The 17,416-nt window shown below is 45.2% G+C and overlaps 4 protein-coding genes across 4 annotated transcripts; 2 read left to right on the top strand and 2 right to left on the bottom strand.

Annotated features, from left to right (window-relative positions):
• The first annotated feature begins 1,095 nt into the window (after nt 1-1,095).
• rheb (Ras homolog, mTORC1 binding) lies at nt 1,096-7,782 on the top strand. Its single transcript, XM_053883014.1, has 8 exons — nt 1,096-1,378; nt 2,525-2,596; nt 4,524-4,591; nt 5,260-5,342; nt 5,407-5,463; nt 5,541-5,588; nt 5,702-5,783; nt 6,097-7,782. Exons 1-8 carry the CDS (start codon nt 1,327-1,329, stop codon nt 6,187-6,189), a joined length of 555 nt encoding a protein of 184 aa, XP_053738989.1. The 5' UTR covers nt 1,096-1,326; the 3' UTR covers nt 6,190-7,782.
• Nucleotides 7,783-8,880: 1,098 nt separating this feature from the next.
• On the bottom strand, nt 8,881-11,359 carry LOC128769782 (CD59 glycoprotein-like). Its single transcript, XM_053883757.1, has 4 exons — nt 11,253-11,359; nt 11,072-11,133; nt 9,179-9,301; nt 8,881-9,074 (listed from the first exon to the last, which is right to left on the bottom strand). The coding sequence occupies exons 2-4, from the start codon at nt 11,118-11,120 to the stop codon at nt 8,968-8,970; spliced, it is 279 nt and encodes a 92-aa protein (XP_053739732.1). The 5' UTR covers nt 11,121-11,133; nt 11,253-11,359; the 3' UTR covers nt 8,881-8,967.
• A 492-nt stretch (nt 11,360-11,851) lies between these two features.
• Nucleotides 11,852-13,560, bottom strand: LOC128769783 (CD59 glycoprotein-like). Its single transcript, XM_053883758.1, has 4 exons — nt 13,455-13,560; nt 13,306-13,367; nt 12,176-12,298; nt 11,852-12,090 (listed from the first exon to the last, which is right to left on the bottom strand). The coding sequence occupies exons 2-4, from the start codon at nt 13,352-13,354 to the stop codon at nt 11,984-11,986; spliced, it is 279 nt and encodes a 92-aa protein (XP_053739733.1). The 5' UTR covers nt 13,355-13,367; nt 13,455-13,560; the 3' UTR covers nt 11,852-11,983.
• A 1,213-nt stretch (nt 13,561-14,773) lies between these two features.
• On the top strand, nt 14,774-17,203 carry LOC128769851 (gamma-crystallin N-A-like). Its single transcript, XM_053883885.1, has 4 exons — nt 14,774-14,830; nt 15,474-15,722; nt 16,097-16,242; nt 16,904-17,203. The coding sequence occupies exons 1-4, from the start codon at nt 14,810-14,812 to the stop codon at nt 17,037-17,039; spliced, it is 552 nt and encodes a 183-aa protein (XP_053739860.1). The 5' UTR covers nt 14,774-14,809; the 3' UTR covers nt 17,040-17,203.
• Nucleotides 17,204-17,416: the final 213 nt, after the last annotated feature.

Raw genomic sequence — 17,416 nt, 5'->3', positions numbered from 1 at the left:
TCAGCTCACAGCCATACGAGGTGCAGACAAACAAATGACAGCACAATCATGGACGTCTAGTCAACACGTGCAGACATGTTGGGAAGTGGTTCATCCTGCAGCCTGAAGAAGGTGATGGTTGCAGAGTCCTGCGCGTGTGTGCGTTTCATTCAGGCACTCTGGTTTCCTCTCACTGTCCAAAAACATATGGGTGAAGTCATGACTGATAACTGAAAAGGTGTCTTCCTGGATTGGTATCAAAACCTGCACCCACTGCAACCCTTTGAGTACCATGTTGAGCCCCCTGCTCTACATGACGCCTGACCCAGTGTGCCCCCTGCATCTCACCCTGTGTAGCTGGGACCAACCCTGTGTAGTGTGTGTCCCCCAAAAATGGAACGTAGGGCTGATGAGTGAGGAATGAAAAGCTATAGCTGGTACTAGAAGGACATCTGCTGGTGTAAATGGAGCACTACAGCAGGGGTTTACTCGCTTGCTCCATGATAATAGGATGTTGTGTCACGGACATGTGAGCTTCATCAGCTGATCACTCATAAGGGGACTTGAAAATGTTCTTAAGATTAGTTTGAATAATATCGAAGCGGTAAATTGTATAAAAAAAATGAATCACACATCATTACACGCAACTCTTCTCATTTTTTTTCGTAATAAGATAAATGGATAGGCAATTCCACGTTGTCTTTTGAAGCTACTTTGTACATGTTCTATTGTTTACACATTACAAATTACTAAATTACTAAATAAAATCTTCGTGATGCGAGTCACCCCTGAACAATTCCATGATCAGTCTAAATTCCAAAATAAAATTCAAGAAGATTTGTATTAAACCGTGATGGGAATAACTTGCCAATAAAATGAACTAAACATGGATGACAAATTAATTCAAAAGCACTGAAATTATATGTTTTAAATTTGACTTGTGACGTTATTGTGGCGATTACGCCGACCGCTGCGTCATCGCTCCATCGCAACCAATCACAGCTCAGACCTTCTTGAATTGGCAGCTCTGCAAACCAAACAGATATCTTCGCCGGTTACAACCACCCGCCTTCACCGAGAGCTCGTCCAACCAGAGCGCGGCTTTAATTACTAATTCATTACATCGCAAAGGGGAGTGACGCAGTTATTGTAGATGTCCAGATTCTCCACGCTTTTCCCTTTGACCCGAATTTAACGTCGCTTCCCGGGCGTGGATGTGAAATTGGCCCGGAAACACGGTCGAGGGTCGCCGCCGTCGTCGGGAGCCTGTATGCGCCATTGTGGATGTCATTCCGGTTGGAGGTTGCGGTAGAGCCCGAGGACTAGATGCGATAACCAGGACGCGAGATGCCGCAGCCCAAGTCACGCAAAATCGCCATCCTCGGGTACAGATCCGTAGGTGAGTGCCGAGGGGGTCGTTATCAGCGAGCGCGTCGTCCGTTTAAACGGTGTGGTGACGCCACCAGGTGAGTCGTGGCCTTCGCGCGAGGCCGCCTGGTTAGATATTTAAGATGCTGTGTATTACTACGCCGAGTGATTGATGCGGTTCCGTCGATCATCCCCCCCTCCCCGCCTCGGTACCTCCCCGCCCCGGCCGTGTGGGCTGCATGCAGGCCTGGATGCTTTGGCGCATCAGTGTGCAGTGAAGTGAACCACGGAGTCCTGCAGAGAACATGGCGAAGTGGCCCACATGGCGCAGGAGCGAGGCGGAGAGCCGTTCCATGAAGTCTTGTAGGATCGACTGAGAGCCCTCTGAGAATGAGATGAAGCACCTTCAAGTCTGACGCTGTGGTTCTCACACACCTCCTTTAATATTTAACCCAAAAAAGTGGAGGTGAGGACACTGAAAAGATTTAGGTGTCGTCCTGCGGGTCAGACCTGGAGATTCTGTGAGAAGCCTCTGCATGTGAGGCACCTCAGGTGTTGGTAGCGTGTTGGCACATTGGGTCACACCTACGCCAGGGCTGATGCCACGCTCCTGGTCATGGACCTGGAGATGGTGCATGAAAGAAGGACGACTTAAGATCAAAATTTGTCTGCTCCCTGCGAGGACCAGCAAAGATCTCGCTCAGTAAGAGTGGAGCCATGCAGAAGAGTCAGTTTCAGGTATTCCATGAGGCCCAGACTATCAGGGAATATTTCGGACTGGGGTTGAAGCACCGCATATATTCCTGGTTTTCTTCTTACGCGATGGGACAATTAGTATCCATTAGAACCACTGCTGCAGACATAATAACAAACAAACAAAAGATGAAGCTCAGTTAATCCCAATGGAAGGGAACTGAGTCATCCGCCTGACACTCAGTGTAGAGTATCTCCTCATTTTATTTTGGTTGTTCTGATATTTTGACTGAAGTCTATATGCTCTTCATCGCCAACATTCTTCATCCAAAACGCAGTGCTATACCATCACATGAGAAATTTAAATCAGACGATTTGAACCCAAAAATAAACATCATTCATTGCAACGTTGTACTGAAAAATACTGAATGGAATTTCAGATTTTTCTCGTGAGAATTCTAACGTGTGATTTTGTGTCCGGCAGGAAAGTCGTCTTTGACGATTCAGTTTGTCGAAGGCCAGTTTGTGGACTCCTATGACCCAACAATAGAAAACAGTAAGTGTGTCTTCAAAGCAATTCATCGGAGTAACATATTTCCAGCCTTTGTGTACCAATAATTGTTGTGAGCTGTGGTCTGTGGAAGAGCGCCCCCATCAGACACCAACACAACTGTAAATCAGGACACTAAAGTCACTTGTGTGCTAACTCCTGATGGGCGTAGCAAGACTGTGGACTCCACAACAGCGCTTTCACCCCAAACCTAAATAGATAAAGGCGTTGGCTGAAATGTTCAGAGCCTCTCCCTGCTCTCAGTCGCCTCCTCGAAGTTAGAACTGGACTAACTCGTCTGGGCGTGAGGCCTTGCAAGATGTGCTGCAAAGAATGACTTCATTTGAGCTCTAGTCTGGTCAGTGCTAGCTGGTGGCGGCTTTATCGATCATGTGAAAGCCAGTGTCATGTGGTCGGATCCAAAATCTGGTTTCTTTCAGATCTTTAGATAGATCAGAAGGGGGCGCACACATTAGCATTGCAATACCAAGAACAGCTGGATTGAAGTTGCTGCAAACATTGCTGTGTCCAATTTCTCACTCTTTTTTGACCCTAACATTGGGCTACCAGGCTAACATTAGGATCCTCATACCTCGAGCAGATCTATCACCGCAACATAGCGGCGAAGCCGGCTTCAGCTCCGCCCATTTCTTCTCCGTTGGTTCCCCAAACCAAGTGAGATGATCAGCGCCAATGCAAGAGGTAGCAAAAACGTCGCAGCTGTCATTTCTAAAACGTCTCCGACACTGGATATGCAGGAAACAAAACACGGCACGGCAGCCAATGACACATTGTCTTTACGCGTGACGTCATGAAGTGTCGTCCTAATTCTAATTCAGTGGGCACTTCATAGTGGAGGGCACTCAAAACCAAGTGCTAGTGTTAAGTGCTGGTGTTGGGGGGGAGAAATGGGACACAGCCCAAGAGTCGACCATACAGTGAAATCCATACAAGCAGGTGAGCGGTATCGTGGGCGGCCATTATTGAAGGTGGGCGAAGGCTCCAGTCGAGTCTGGCTGCAGGTGCTTATACCCAGACAAAAGATGCAACAAAGTTCAATGAGACGAGTCCATCTCATTTATTCATTTCATTTTCTCATTTTTTTGTCCTCTTGTCAGTGGGGGGGGTCAATAAGGGCTTCGCTTAGCACCAGCTGAAAACCTGCAGTGCTTCTTTGCCTCTCAGATTGATCTACATCTGTGTATTGCAAATCACTGGTGCTGCTCTGCTGCCGCAGCTTTTCCTGGTTCTGGAGAGGAAGAGCAGCGCGGTGGTTCGTGGGCGGCCGTTATTGATGGTGGGCGAGGGATCCAGACTAGTTATTAAACACCGATGAAAAGAGCCAACAATGCTAACATTGCTGTGGTCAGCGATGAAGACCAGCGGTTTCTGCAGTGGACAGGGGTCAGACGGATGCCTTCCCGTCTTCATCTTTCAACACTGAGAGTGACGGTCTCACAGGTGGGGCTGCACAGGGATTTGAATGAGAGCATTTCACATGAGTAGAGCTGGGATCGCTCTTGGACTCAGAAAGTCTTCCCAAACAAACACATTCCCAGACTCTCCAGAGACTTCTTCTCTCTCACCTCTGGGCTGTTTGCTTCTGCAGACATGTTTGCTCACAGACCATCTTCTTCTTCGGAGTCTGAATATCTATAAATACGCTGTGGATGGTTAACTTAAAGTGTGGTGTCAGCGTTATCAGACAGAAGCTGCCGGCAGAGCGATCCCTCAGCCCCAAACCTTCTCCAGGCTTGTATCGACATTCCTGTTCGGAATGAACTCGCTGAGCCCTCGCAACCTCAGGATGATCAATAACGGGTTGTGTCTGGTGCTGTATGGAGTGCTGGGGATGCTTCTGTTGCTCACAAGCACTGCTGTCTTTCTGATCTTTGAGTTGCTTTAGCAGCTGATGTGTGTGTTTCTCCTGCAGCGTTCACCAAGATGATCACAATAAACGGACAGGAGTACCATCTTCAGCTGGTGGACACGGCGGGACAGGTGGGGCCTATTTCTGACAGCCGCAATGTGATGATCGAGGAAGTGTGCTGAAGTAAAGATGTCGCACTCAGGGAAGACTTATAGAAGAGATATAGAAAAAGTCAAGAGAAGATTACTGAAATAAAAAGTCAACTGAAATGAGTTCATGAGAACAAAAGAAAAGTCATTGTCCAGGGAAGAATTTATTGAAGTTGTTTTTATTGAAGACAACTCCAATAAATTAAAAGTCACAGTTTGAGGAAGACTGTTAAGGTAAGAAAGTCTTGGTCTAAAGGAAGTTTACTCAAAAAAGAAAGTCACGGTGAAAAGCAGACTACTGAAAGAAATGACGGGAAAATGTCAGACTGCTGAAATGAATGACTTAAACAAATGAAAAGTACAGTGCTAAGAAAGACTACTGAACTGAAGAAAGTCACAGTCCCCAAAAGAAACAGGAAAAAGTCTCAGTTCAGTGAAGACTACTGAACTGAAGGCAGGTCAGTGTCCAGGGAATACTACTGAAAGGATCAGATCAGAAAGGCTGCTGAAATAAATGGCCTTGAAAAGTCACAATGCAAAGCAAGACTACTCATATGAATAAAAGTCTGCTGAAGCAGAGTAACAGAGGAACAGTAATGAAGTTAGCTATGTGGTCCTCCATCATGCTAGCGTGTTTCTCTCTCCTCCAGGATGAGTACTCCATCTTCCCACAGACCTACTCCATTGATATCAACGGCTACATCCTGGTCTACTCCGTCACGTCCAATAAAAGGTAAAGTTCCAACCTGTCCTCCAAAAGACTTTTCTCTGTGCTCACTCTTGCTCACATCTTGCAGCTTTGAAGTGGTAAAGGTGATCCACGAGAAACTGTTGGACATGGTGGGAAAAGTTCAGTGAGTGCCGTCCTGCTGCAGCTTCCTCGCAGGAACCCTGAAGTGTTTCGTAACCGCTGTGACGTTTCTTGTTCCAGAGTGCCCATCATGCTGGTCGGGAACAAGAACGACCTCCACATGGAGCGGTAGGTTTCTGAAGTTCTATTAGTTTCTCACCCACGTCGGCTCGTGAGTCTGCAGCTGTCTCGCTCAAATATTGATGCGCTTCATCTGCGCTCACTCCCACTTCCTCTTCCAGAGTAATCAGCTGTGAAGAGGGGAAAGCGCTTGCTGATTCATGGAACGCCGCCTTCATGGAGTCCTCTGCTAAAGAGAACCAGGTGAGATGGGTGTGAGTGATGACGCAGCAGCTTAACACAACAATCATGAAATAGCTCTGCAATACTGGATAAAAGTAGTAGTTTCAGCTCCAACAAAACTGTTGAAGAGTCGAGTCATGTCTTGGTTAATATTCTGGTTAAGTCGACTGAACAAGATCAGAGTCTTGCTAAGCTATTTTTGTTTTCTTCCTGCTCGGCTTGAGGTCAGAAGGTTCAAGGTCAAACGTAAAAACATCTTCCCCCTCATGTTCTGAGAGCTGCTCTGTCTGAAAGCAGAGTCATGTGACCACGTCTTCATATGTGTGTGGTGCAGACCGCCGTGGAGGTTTTCCGCAGGATGATCCTGGAGGCGGAGAAGATGGACGGCGGCGTGCAGCCGGGAAGGACAGCCTGCTCCATGATGTAGAGTCGGCCCAATCAACACACAGGACACTGCACTGGGATATCCCGATACTTGAAGGCTCGCTGCCAGTTCTCCTCCACCTCAGCTGACCTGCCTCGCCGCCCCGCCCCCTCCTGGGTCCTCAATATCCAATAGGCTCGGACTCTTTCTCTTATTTATCAGTATTTTACCATTCTATCTCTGCGTCGCCTCTTTTGGTTTTGTAAATGATTTTTAAATGGATGAGTGGTGGTTCCATATATTCCTCTCACGTCGCCACTTCTTCATCCTGATGCAACGAATACATGTGGATGTGTCGGAGAAAAACGCTGTTCTACTGTAGTCTGCAGCGGCATGTCACACGGGAGGAGGGGGCTTTTAAAGGTCTTAAAAACAGTGTAAGAGGGAGTCCGCTCCAGCTCAGATTCAAAAATGTACTTCTTTTTAAAAACAAGTGTTGCTTGTGAAAGATTGTTCTGGAGTGAAATAGAAGCTCACACCTAAAGATCATACTTCCTTTCTGAGTTTAGAAGACGTAGATTTGATAGAGACTCAGAGTGGAGTTTTCTTTTAACATTAACTGACACATGATTTGGTTTTTAAAACCTGTCAAAAGCAAAGCTAACAAAACACTGGCTTTTAAATCAAGTTTCACGACAATCTCACTTCAGTCTTGAATTTGGCAGAAGTCTGAGGTAAAAATTAGAAAAAAGAACTTGGACTTAAGGAGCATTGCTGAAGTAGTTTTCAAAGATGCCATGGTTGGGTGAGAAGCTCTGTCAACTTGAGACTCCGAGTAGAGCCTCATTTATTTAAGTTATCTAGAAGAGAGTCTTGGCTTGGTCCATAACAGGACACTAACAGACTCTGACTCTGGCCTGGTAATGTCTCGGACAGCCACAGTCTCCTTGTAAAAATCAGAAACATTCTGAGCTTGAAAACAACTTCCTCTTACATGTTTTACTATTTTCAACTTAAGGATTTTTTTTAACCATTTTTAAACGAAACTGAACTAAAATCACACTTTTTTGACCAACATTTGTCTCCCAAGTCGCAGTCCCTGTCGGACTTTCGGACAGTTTAGGGAGCTAATTTTGGACAAACAGGTGTTGATTTCTTTTATTTCTATTCTTATTTAAGGAAAACTGTTCCATCCATGGATGAAAACCTTTTATTTTTGTGTATTTAACGTCTGTAATATGATGTGTGTCAGACATAAAAAAATGTTGTAGGATCAAGGCTGTCACTTGGTGGCGCCATAGAGGCTCCTGAAGATGTGAAGACCTTGTGAGCTGAAGCCATTAGCCAAGCTGCATCTTAGCATGTGATTATAAACCCCTCCCGCCCATCGGCTCTCGTCTGTGTGAAATCTCGAACCCCCCCAACCCAAAAAAGAACGACAACTGGAGGAGTGAACACGGCTCTTTCTTCTGATACATCACCAGCTGTGTGTCCTCCGAGTCTTTTCTACTTCATCTCCTCCCTTTGTTTTACCGTCGGCCGGCTCAATAAAAGCAGAAACGTCCCCATTTTCTAAAGTTGCAAATGTTGTACAAATGTTTTTGATTGTAATCATTAAAGCAAAAAGTGGTTATGTAACGCTGTGGTGGCTGGATTCTTAGGTGGTCAATAAAGGACTGGGATCTAATCGATGAAACCTTGCGATTAATTCATCTGAATTAATCGCCTGATGAAGAGTCAGTCTCTCTCTCTATATATATATATGTTATTGTGTACTTAAATGAGCAGCTACATTATTTATCGATCTGTGGTGTGTGTGTATCAGCGAGGAATTAGAGTTGTGTGTTCTCCCATATTTGTGAGGCTGTGTGACGCTGACTGTATTATCATATGGCTGTATATTGCAGCATATGTAGCATAGGATTTATTGTGGTTTACAGGCTGATGACACTGAAGGGGAGATGAGGCTTCATGACACTGTATTGAAGAGGAGATGAAGCTTCATGACACTGTATGGAAATGTAGGTGAGGCTTCATGACACTACTGAAATGCAGGTGAGGTTTCATGACACAGTATTGAAGGGTAGATGAGGCTCCATGACACTGTATTGAAAGGTAGATGAGGCTTCATGACACTGTACTGAAGTGCAGATGAGGTTTCATGACATTGTGTTGAATGGTAGATGAGGTTTCGTAACACTGTATTGAAGGGTAGATGAAGTTTTATGACACTATTGAAGGGAAAATGAGGCTTCATCACACTGTATTGAAGGGTATATGATGTTTCATGACACCGTATTGAAGGGTAGATGAGGTTCTCATGACACAGTATTTCAAGCCCACATTTTACAGTGGACAGAGCCACCTGTTGGCTACTGAAAATCAGGACACTGTTTCATGAAGCCTCATCAACCCTTCAAATATTGTCATGAAGCCTCATCTACCATTCAATACAGTGTCATGAAACCTCATCTACCCTTCAATAAGGCATTATGACAGTATGACAATGTCCTGATTTTCAGTGGCCACTAGGTGGCTCTGTCCACTGTAAAATGTTTGGACTTGAAAACCTGATTCAATGAAGCTTCACATCATTTTAAAATCAAGATCGCCATTTAGTGGCCTCTGGAAATACTGTTTCATCAACCATGCAATACTGTTTCTCGATGCCTCATCTACCTATCTGTAGTCACAGCATATGTAGGTATTTGGTGTGAGCCGATCAAAATAATCTCAGCAGGAAGCGTCACTTAAAGCTTTTCTTTATTTTGAGTTGCTCTTCCAACACACAAATAAGCAGCAGTGACGAGTGCCTTGCTCAATGGTACTCCAGGATTTAGTTTAAAAGGTGTTGCACAAGTCTTCGGCACAGCACTTGATGTTGATGTAGGCGTTCATCCTCAATGTGTTGCAGTCGCTCATCGCCATGCACTTCTGGAACTGGCCGACTGGGAGAGGACAGAGGCAGGTGAGGGCCGCAGTCTCAGCTTGATGGCGTGGGTGTGTTCAGCCTTGTCACCAACATCTGCAGCCACAGAAATGAGCTACTCACATGGAGGCCTGAGGAACTTGGCAGAAGCGCAGGCGTCTTTCTCGGGATTGCACCTCTGCTCGGTGACCACGCAGGCGTGTCCGGCTTGTCTCGGGATGCACCTGTGGCAGGTCAGAGCTTCGCCTGGAAACACAAGCACAGAAAACAGGATGAATCATGGTTGTATTCATCAAGAATAAATGTGCTTTTCTATTTGGAAAAAAAAAATACAGTCGTGAGAAACACCAATTTGTGAAAATCTTAATCAACGAAGGATCATAGAATATGTTTTATGTATTTTTGTTTGTTTATTTACCACAAATAAATGCATTTTTCACGCCAATATAATGTAAATCATTTTCATTCATTCAGTTTGTGGGAGGAAACCAGAGGTTCCAGGGGGACCTCACAGAAAGGATGAGGCTGTCGGTCAGATGAGGTCATCACCAAGGTGAAAACTATTCTGTTAGTGTGTCTGTCTGCCTGGTTTAGCAACACTTGGGGGGACCGATTCTGGGGAACACACCTAATTCTGAGGACATTTTTTGTTTTGTGGGGACATTTTCGCCGGTCCTTACAAAGTCAAGCCTTACTTTGAGGAGGAAAAGTTCTATCTGGGTCGTTTGAAGTGGGTTTGCTCAGGGAAAGTCAAGTTGGCAGAGCCTAGTGTGTGTGTGTGTTTGTGTGATGTTGTGCTTGCATGTAATCATCTCATTAGCAGTGACGAACATCAATCAACGTGTCGAAACATTTTTAATTGACACAGGATTTTTAATTGTTTTTAAGCAGAACAAACACTCCAATCGCGTGATTAGCAATCAGCGCTAGCACCCCGTTGACTTTCTCAGAAAAATGCTTCCGTCCTCGAGATCACTGCGCAGACTTCTGTTTGTTCTGTGGTCGTCGCAGCGTGAGAGGAAATAAGGTTGAAGTCTTCAAAGACAGAGTCAAATATTGCTGGAATAATATGCTGGTTCAATTTAAGGTGTAGTGCAGACCTAGGCAAAGTGCGGCCCGGGGGCCAAATGCGGCCCTTTGACGGTATTTATGTGGCCCTCCAGGAGTCAGAGTAAAGCCATAAAACTGACAGTGTCCCTGACATTTTGGTCTTGTGCATTGTGTTTTGTTCATTATGATGCAACTGAAACATAACTTTCTCATTCGATTATTTTTTTAAATTGGTCCTCCTTTCCGCTTGCTAGTTCCTGTCCCTTAAAATACATCAGAATTAAATGTAGATATTGTAATGTATGAGACACATCGAGAATCTTTATGTGGAATGTGCTTTTAATTAAATAAAACACAACAAACCAACCTTTTTTGTGTGTTTTAAAAGTAGATTTGAAGTGTCATCACTTGATTTTTATTTTCAATTTTCTCTTTTCCTCCTTTCTCTGGGTTCTGACGGCCCCTCTCAATGGTCACAATATATAACCTGGCCCCTTAGGAAATTCAATTGCCCACCTCTGGTGTAGTGTCACAGTAAGATTATAAATCAATTGAAATAGCAAGTGTAATAATAAAGCACATAGCCCTATATCACCGATAATATTGACAATTTTGTGACGTAAGAGTTGGGTTTAAATAGTACAAGTGATGAACAAACATTTCAGGCAATTTTGTTCAAACTATCAAATATAGACGAATAAAAAATCCTTTTATTCTAATAAAAAATTAGCAAATTTACATGTACACCATGATATTATATTTCTAATCAACAAGAGAAATTTATAAAATATGATTTCATAGTATAATTTAGCATTCAATCCTGAGATGGAGAATAAAAAAAGTAGCAAAGACCCATCCAAGCTTGCTTTTCATCATCATTCATATGGTTTATTATGTTTTATCTGGAGGTTCATGTTTGCAGTCGAGGCTTGATTGTGTTTATTCAGTGAAGAATCATTGACTCACCAGCAGCGAACAGCAGGGCAACGGTTACAGTCAAGACCAGCAGCTTCATCCTGTTTCAGTTCCTGAGAGGGTTAAAAGATGAGTTTTGTTATGTTACTGTATTGTAGTTAAAAAGGTAGAAGGTAACACTGCAGTTTTTCCAGTTGTTGGCTACACATCCGTGTCAGGGTCCGGAACGTACCTCGTCGACCCGTCCGTCCGCGCTCCTGCCAGCGAGTGTGAGGCGTCGATGGAGCTCACCTGGTTTTATATCAGTGCATCCTTCGCCCCGCCAAGCTAATGTCAATAGACTCAACACCGCCGTAGGTACACTGCTCAGGGGTCAGGGTTTCCCAACAGCGTGATTTACGGCTTTATGCAACAGGCGCCCTCCTTTGGTCTTCTAATGGAAAACATCCATTCATCTGTTTCAGCTGATTTCAAATGTGTCAGAGATATGGAGTGTTTGTCTTGGGTGGACGAGGCCTGGCTCCAATCCAAGCAGGAGCCCCACCAGCGACCTGAAGCCGACTTGTATTCACCGTCTCTGCTTGACACAGCAAGTGCCTTTCTCAACAGAAGACTGCAAGTCACCCACCCTGAAACTCCACAATTGAAACACCAATACGTCGCAGTGGGGATCGCAAGAGTTGACGGTTCATTCGTCTATGCTCCATGCTGATGGACTCAAGTGGATTTTTAATGAATGTCCACCCACATGCTAAGCAAAGGAACAAAGAAATCGAACTGGTTTTCAGGTCCACGTCAAGATTCTTAACTTGGCATAGCAAGAATTGGACCAAAATATTGTCATGAAGAAGAGTCACTTGATGCTTTCCTTTATTTCAAGTTGCTCTTCCCACACAGAAACTCCCACATCAGCAACGGTGAAAGGAAGAGGAGCCTTGCTCAATGGTACTCCAGGGTTGAGTTTTAAAATGTGTTGCACAGGTCTTCGGCACAGCACTTCATGTCAAAGTGGGAGTTCATCTGCCACATGCGGCAGTCGCTCATCGCCACACACTCCTGGTAACTGATGTCTGGGAGAGGACAGAGGCAGGTGAGGGACACTGGCCGCAGTAGCGGCGTGATCCTGTGCCACAGCCACAGAAGGGAGTCACTCACATGGCTCGGTGAGGAATGTGACAGCAGTGCAGGCGTCCTTCCCGGGGGGGCACGTCTCCACCTTGACTTCACAGTTGCGTCCGTCTGGAGGCGGGGAACAATGGTAGCATCTCAGTCCGTCGCCTGAAAACAAAAACACAAGAAAAAGAAGGAAGCTCATTGAAATAAAGGTGCTATTCAGTCTGTAAAACACTTCTGAAACACAATATTAATGAAAACAAGTTTGTGAAAATACATAATATTACATACATGCCGGCGTTTTATGAGAATAAAATGGGGATCATAAAATGTATCAAAATGAGTGTTTAATTTTCATTTGTTATTCTTATTTTAACTGTCAAAAATAAATATAAATCTTGGGTAAATAGAAGTAATTTCTCAATAATTAATAGGGATCCACAAATACGCAGATAAGGTGGCCTAAATAACTGCGTTAAATAATAATTGTGTGAATAAAACTGACTGAAGAAACGCTCACAATGCGAGTACCAGGAGATGGCGCCACACTGTTGATGCAGTTGTGTAGCAGCAGGAGAGCAGTGCTTACAATAATACGTTCGTTTCTTCCGTGTATTTAATGGGGTCATTCGCCGCTGCCAATGTGGAGAGGCTTCTGAACAGATCCACCTCACACCGACATGAACAAACCACGCACACCATTCAGAGCCATCCACAGGTTAGATTCTGGACTGTGGGAGGAAACCAGAGTGTTCCCAAGAACAGGTCAGAGAAATTACCTGGTGTGAGGCTGTAGGTCAGATCCATGACTTTTGAGGTCATATTGAAGGTGAACGCTTTTTTATTATTATTATTATTATTTTTAATTATAAAATATTATAATAGCAGTGTGCAAAAACAAGAAAAAAAAAATATTCTAAATGAAGATAATAATTCAACATCTATTCATGACAAAAAGAACAAAGACATTCAGTAATTCAGTTTTGGGAGTCAGGTCTGGATCCTGGAATTGTTTAAAAGGATTCTTTAACCATTGTTGGCATTAGTGCCAGACTGGGATTTGGATCCAGGATTTTATTTTGAAGGATTGTGTTGGGGTGGAGTGAAGCTGCTTGGTAGAGACTTGCACTCTCTGGGTGCTTTTCTTGTTCAGTGAAGAATCAGTGACTCACCGGCTGCAAACAGCATTGCGACGGTTACAGACAAGACCAGCAGCTTCATCGTGTTTCGGTTCCTGAGAGGGTTAAAACATGACACACGAAAACACAAACAAAACTTTTCAAATGTTCCAGCCACATTTCTCTGAGAGTCCGGGACGTACCTCCTCGATCCGTCCGTCCTCGCTCCTGCCAGCAAGTGTGAGGCGTCGATGGAGCTCCGCTGCTGTTATGCCAGCTCATTCTTTGTCCCACCAAGCCAATGTCCCTTTTATTTGGGCATCTGAGCTAAGTCAATATGCTTGGCACCGCAGTAGGTGCACTGCTCAGGCTCACGGTTTCCCAATACTTTGATTTACGGCTTTATGCAACAGGTGCCCTCCTTTGGTCTTCTAATCTAGAATCAAAACATCTGTTTATGGCCGATTTCATACGTGTCAAAGATATGGCCTGTTTGTCCCAGGAGGACCATGCTGCGGTCAGAGAGAGACTGACGGCCGAGCAGGACATTGACGACTGGTGGAGACGTGACAAAGTGTGGTGACCTACTGCACTGTATGTGTCAAACACAGGACCCGCGGGCCAGATCCAACCCACGCCTTCATTTAAAACGGTCGACAAGACTTCAATGTGCAAAACCACCATGACCTGAAAAGAATGGGACCATTTCACAAGGGACACATACCTTTCACACCTCAAATATGAGTTATATTTACATTTCAAAACAATATTTAAACATACAAACGTGTTCTGACACTACAATCATGATGTTGTAAGCCACGTCGAGTGTAGCAAGTCGAAAACCAGTCAACTAAAAGAATCGTTTGTTGGAACTATAGTAAAAATACAATGTAACCATCACTCTCAGAGAACTTGTTTGTCATTGTTGGACAATATATGGATCATGTTTAGCATGTTGAGAAATGAGCCGTAATGCTTAAATACATTCTTACATAATACACAACAACACACTGTACATGGACCTTCACACACAGAGCTGAAGTGTCATAACACTAACTACGATACTAGGATTCAGGAGCAGGAAAGCCGTTGCTCATCTATTCTATGTATGTATCCTTGAACCTTTTACTCAAGTAAATATCCTGCAACACGAGCCAAGAAATGACTTGTCTTGTGGTCACTTGTGAAGTCGACATTTGCCTGGAAAACTGATTGGGCTTTTGCGTCTAACCAGGATTCCATTTGAAATGACGTTTGACTGGCTGCCAGGAAGCTTCGCCTGCCTCCATTTCTGCTTGACCCTGTCACCAACATACCAGTCAAAGCCCAGCGGGGCAACAAAAAGACCCCCTTTTGTTCCAGCCGTCCGAGCCAAACTCCCGCCTCAGCACTGGCACATCTAAGAGAAACTGTCAATGTGGCAGAATGTCTAAACCCCCCCATTGTTGTGTTCTTGTGGCCTCTGCTCCGAGCACCATGTCAGCCATATAAATCCCAGCAGCCAACTTTTTCCACGCTTTCTGCCATATGAGGAGTTTGGACCCACAAAAAAGGGAAAATGTCGCAGTACTCAGGAAAGGTAAGCTGTCGTCCAGGTCAGCTACACTGACTGGCTTTGGAACGCAGAACTGATGCTGCAGTTTTAGGATGCTACAGTCGTTTTTTTAAAACATTATGAGCTGTTTAGAGTTCAATTTCAACCACAAGCTGTCGATGTCAGCGTTGTTTTACTGAAAGTGACGTTAAATTCTCTATATTTCTATGTATATTTATTCACTTTTTAATATAAAATTTTCAGACTTCTGGGGTGCATTTTGTAATGCCTTATCTTTGTGTCTCTGCATTATTTTCTCCCATAATCTGCCTAAATATATTGAATTTCTTTTTCTACCCGTTATCTCCGGTGCTTCGCCACTAGGGGCCGCTCTGCTGAGGTCATGGCAGGTGTCCCTCCCTGCATATTAAGGCTCATATCTTACTCTGTACATGGGCGGTTCCACCAATGTCCCCGCAGATATGTGAGGCGTGCTTGCCTGGATTGACGTCACGGCCAGTGTAGCTCCACTAGTCTGCGACCCAGTCGGCCTCCAGGCTGGTTGAAAAGAGCAACGACTACATCGCTCCCACATCAAGTTAAAACATGGATTTCAGTTGAATGAGAACTCTATGATGCTCATACCGCATCACTTCCATGCCAGTTCACGTGACTGTTCTCTCGCCAGATCGTGTTGTACGAGGGCAAGTCCTTCACCGGCAGGAAGCTGGAGCTCAGTGGCAACTGTGAGAACTTCCAGGACCGCGGTCTGACCAACAGGGTCAACTCTGTCCGCGTGGAGAGCGGCGCTTTCATCTGCTTCGACCACCCGGACTTCAAGGGTCAGCAGTATATCCTGGAGCGCGGGGAGTACCCCGAGTTTCAGCGCTGGAATGCTCACAATGATCACATGGGCTCGTGTAAGCCAATCAGGATGGTGAGTTTTGTGTGGTCCTCACTTCTGGTCCAGTCAAAATAAAGCAGATCCCTGACTCGGGAACACGTCTGTAATCCTTCAGAAGAGTTGGAGAGGTGTCTGGGGTGAGGGGCGTCTGTGACCCAACCTTCATGTATCTTCCTTTCACGTCTCTGGTGTATAAGTCTGTTCGCAGATTATAAAATTTAGCTCCATCATTCAGACTGAAGGCTTCACCTTGATGGCACTGCCACCTCGCTGAAACCCACACATCCACTTCAGACGTTAGATAACGAACAGTGAGCCTTCGTCTGGCTCAAGGGTTCCGTGCCTCTGCCGTGTGCAGACCTTGGTTGCCAAGTCAAAGTGAAGATGAGCTGTTTTTCCTCCCGCAGCACGGAGAGCACTACAGGCTGGAGCTGTTTGAGGAGGACAACTTCAGCGGCCAGTCCGTGGAGCTGCACGAGGACTGTCCGTTCCTGCAGGCCAAGGGTCTGACCAAGAGCTGCGTCAAGTCCCTCAAGGTCTTCGGAGACGGAGCGTACGTAGAAAGTTTCATGAAAAACTGCCGCACTTATAGAGGAGAGGTTGGATGGAATGATTTGGTCATTGGTCTAAAGACAAATGTGCAACAGCTCTTGAGCAAACACCCCTTGCAAGCATGAGCCTGAACAAATGATTGGAAAAATCCTGTTTGCGTAACCGACCCTTGAACCCGTGAGCACAGAAGACGTGCAGAAGCTGTACTTGGGACTCGACACAGACTGAAGATATGCCGCTAGAATGAGAGCTAGGTACTAAATAAAGACTGAGATTAGCATGTAGTGCAGACCAGTCTCAACCTCAGGAGACGATGTCTGGAGGAATGTTTGGGAAGTACCCTGTACTCAGAACCACAGCTCATGCATCATGGGTAGTCACTCAGACACATAGGAGTCCTAAGAACACCGGAGACAAGTCCATATCAGAGGATCGAGGTCTGGTGTTGTCACCTTCCGCCTCCTCCAGCGGCTTCCTCTTCTCGACTCTTGCTCACTCACCAAGTCTAGCTTCACTGATGGTTTCCACCACAGCAAGGGCCCCGTACTCTCCCTGTGCTCATGTAGGTTGCCTCCAGCACTCCAGTTTCCTCCCACAGTCAAAGCCACATAAGAGAAAACACGGAAGAAAATGATCTAATGCCGTCCTTTCTGATTCTGCAGTTGGGTTTTGTACGAAGAGCCGAACTACCGTGGTCGCATGTACATCGTGGAGAGAGGGAACTACACCACTCCTATGGAGTGGCAGGCTGAGAACCCCAACATCCAGTCGGTACGCCGAGTCGCCAATTACTTCTAAACGGAGCCACCGGCAACACGACTGGAGGAATAGCTACTGAGGACAAACACGCCGCCACGCCAGCCAATCATCTCCTGCTCCATTTGTGGGGCGGCAAACTAATAAACGCTGAGGAAAGTGTTGCGACATCGCCTGTTTTATTTTTGTACAAAGCCTGAAATAAAGTAGTCATCCTTCAATCCAACTTCACTGGGTTTATTGACTTGCACTGCCGTGAAACTTCTCTCTGCGGAGGATGGCCAGAGGCTATGATTCAGGTAATTGCTTTCTATTATTCACCATAACCACAAAACCTTTAAGTGCTGCGACGCTCCTCATACAAATGAGCCCATTACTAAGATGCTCCTAGGTATTCTGAATACTCCTGAACCGATTAA

The sequence above is a fragment of the Synchiropus splendidus genome, chromosome 13, assembly GCF_027744825.2.
Source record: "Synchiropus splendidus isolate RoL2022-P1 chromosome 13, RoL_Sspl_1.0, whole genome shotgun sequence".
Classification (NCBI taxonomy): Eukaryota; Metazoa; Chordata; class Actinopteri; order Syngnathiformes; family Callionymidae; genus Synchiropus; species Synchiropus splendidus.
This window is presented reverse-complemented; position numbering and strand designations above follow the sequence as displayed.

What these genes read in the sequence shown, in the direction of transcription:
- rheb (XM_053883014.1), top strand. Translation starts at nt 1,327, where the DNA reads ATGCCGCAGCCCAAGTCACGCAAAATCGCCATCCTCGGGTACAGATCC. An exon ending in CCTCGGGTACAGATCCGTAG is followed by an intron (nt 1,379 to 2,524) that starts GTGAGTGCCGAG and finishes TGTGTCCGGCAG; the next exon opens with GAAAGTCGTCTTTGACGATT. An exon ending in GACATGGTGGGAAAAGTTCA is followed by an intron (nt 5,464 to 5,540) that starts GTGAGTGCCGTC and finishes TTCTTGTTCCAG; the next exon opens with AGTGCCCATCATGCTGGTCG.
- LOC128769783 (XM_053883758.1), bottom strand. Translation starts at nt 13,354, where the DNA reads ATGAAGCTGCTGGTCTTGTCTGTAACCGTCGCAATGCTGTTTGCAGCC. An exon ending in CGCAATGCTGTTTGCAGCCG is followed by an intron (nt 12,299 to 13,305) that starts GTGAGTCACTGA and finishes TTTTGTTTTCAG; the next exon opens with GCGACGGACTGAGATGCTAC. An exon ending in CACATTCCTCACCGAGCCAT is followed by an intron (nt 12,091 to 12,175) that starts GTGAGTGACTCC and finishes GTCCTCTCCCAG; the next exon opens with ACATCAGTTACCAGGAGTGT.
- LOC128769851 (XM_053883885.1), top strand. Translation starts at nt 14,810, where the DNA reads ATGTCGCAGTACTCAGGAAAG. An exon ending in CGTGTAAGCCAATCAGGATG is followed by an intron (nt 15,723 to 16,096) that starts GTGAGTTTTGTG and finishes TTCCTCCCGCAG; the next exon opens with CACGGAGAGCACTACAGGCT. An exon ending in AAGGTCTTCGGAGACGGAGC is followed by an intron (nt 16,243 to 16,903) that starts GTACGTAGAAAG and finishes CTGATTCTGCAG; the next exon opens with TTGGGTTTTGTACGAAGAGC.
- LOC128769782 (XM_053883757.1), bottom strand. Translation starts at nt 11,120, where the DNA reads ATGAAGCTGCTGGTCTTGACTGTAACCGTTGCCCTGCTGTTCGCTGCT. An exon ending in TGCCCTGCTGTTCGCTGCTG is followed by an intron (nt 9,302 to 11,071) that starts GTGAGTCAATGA and finishes TTGTGTTTCCAG; the next exon opens with GCGAAGCTCTGACCTGCCAC. An exon ending in CAAGTTCCTCAGGCCTCCAT is followed by an intron (nt 9,075 to 9,178) that starts GTGAGTAGCTCA and finishes GTCCTCTCCCAG; the next exon opens with TCGGCCAGTTCCAGAAGTGC.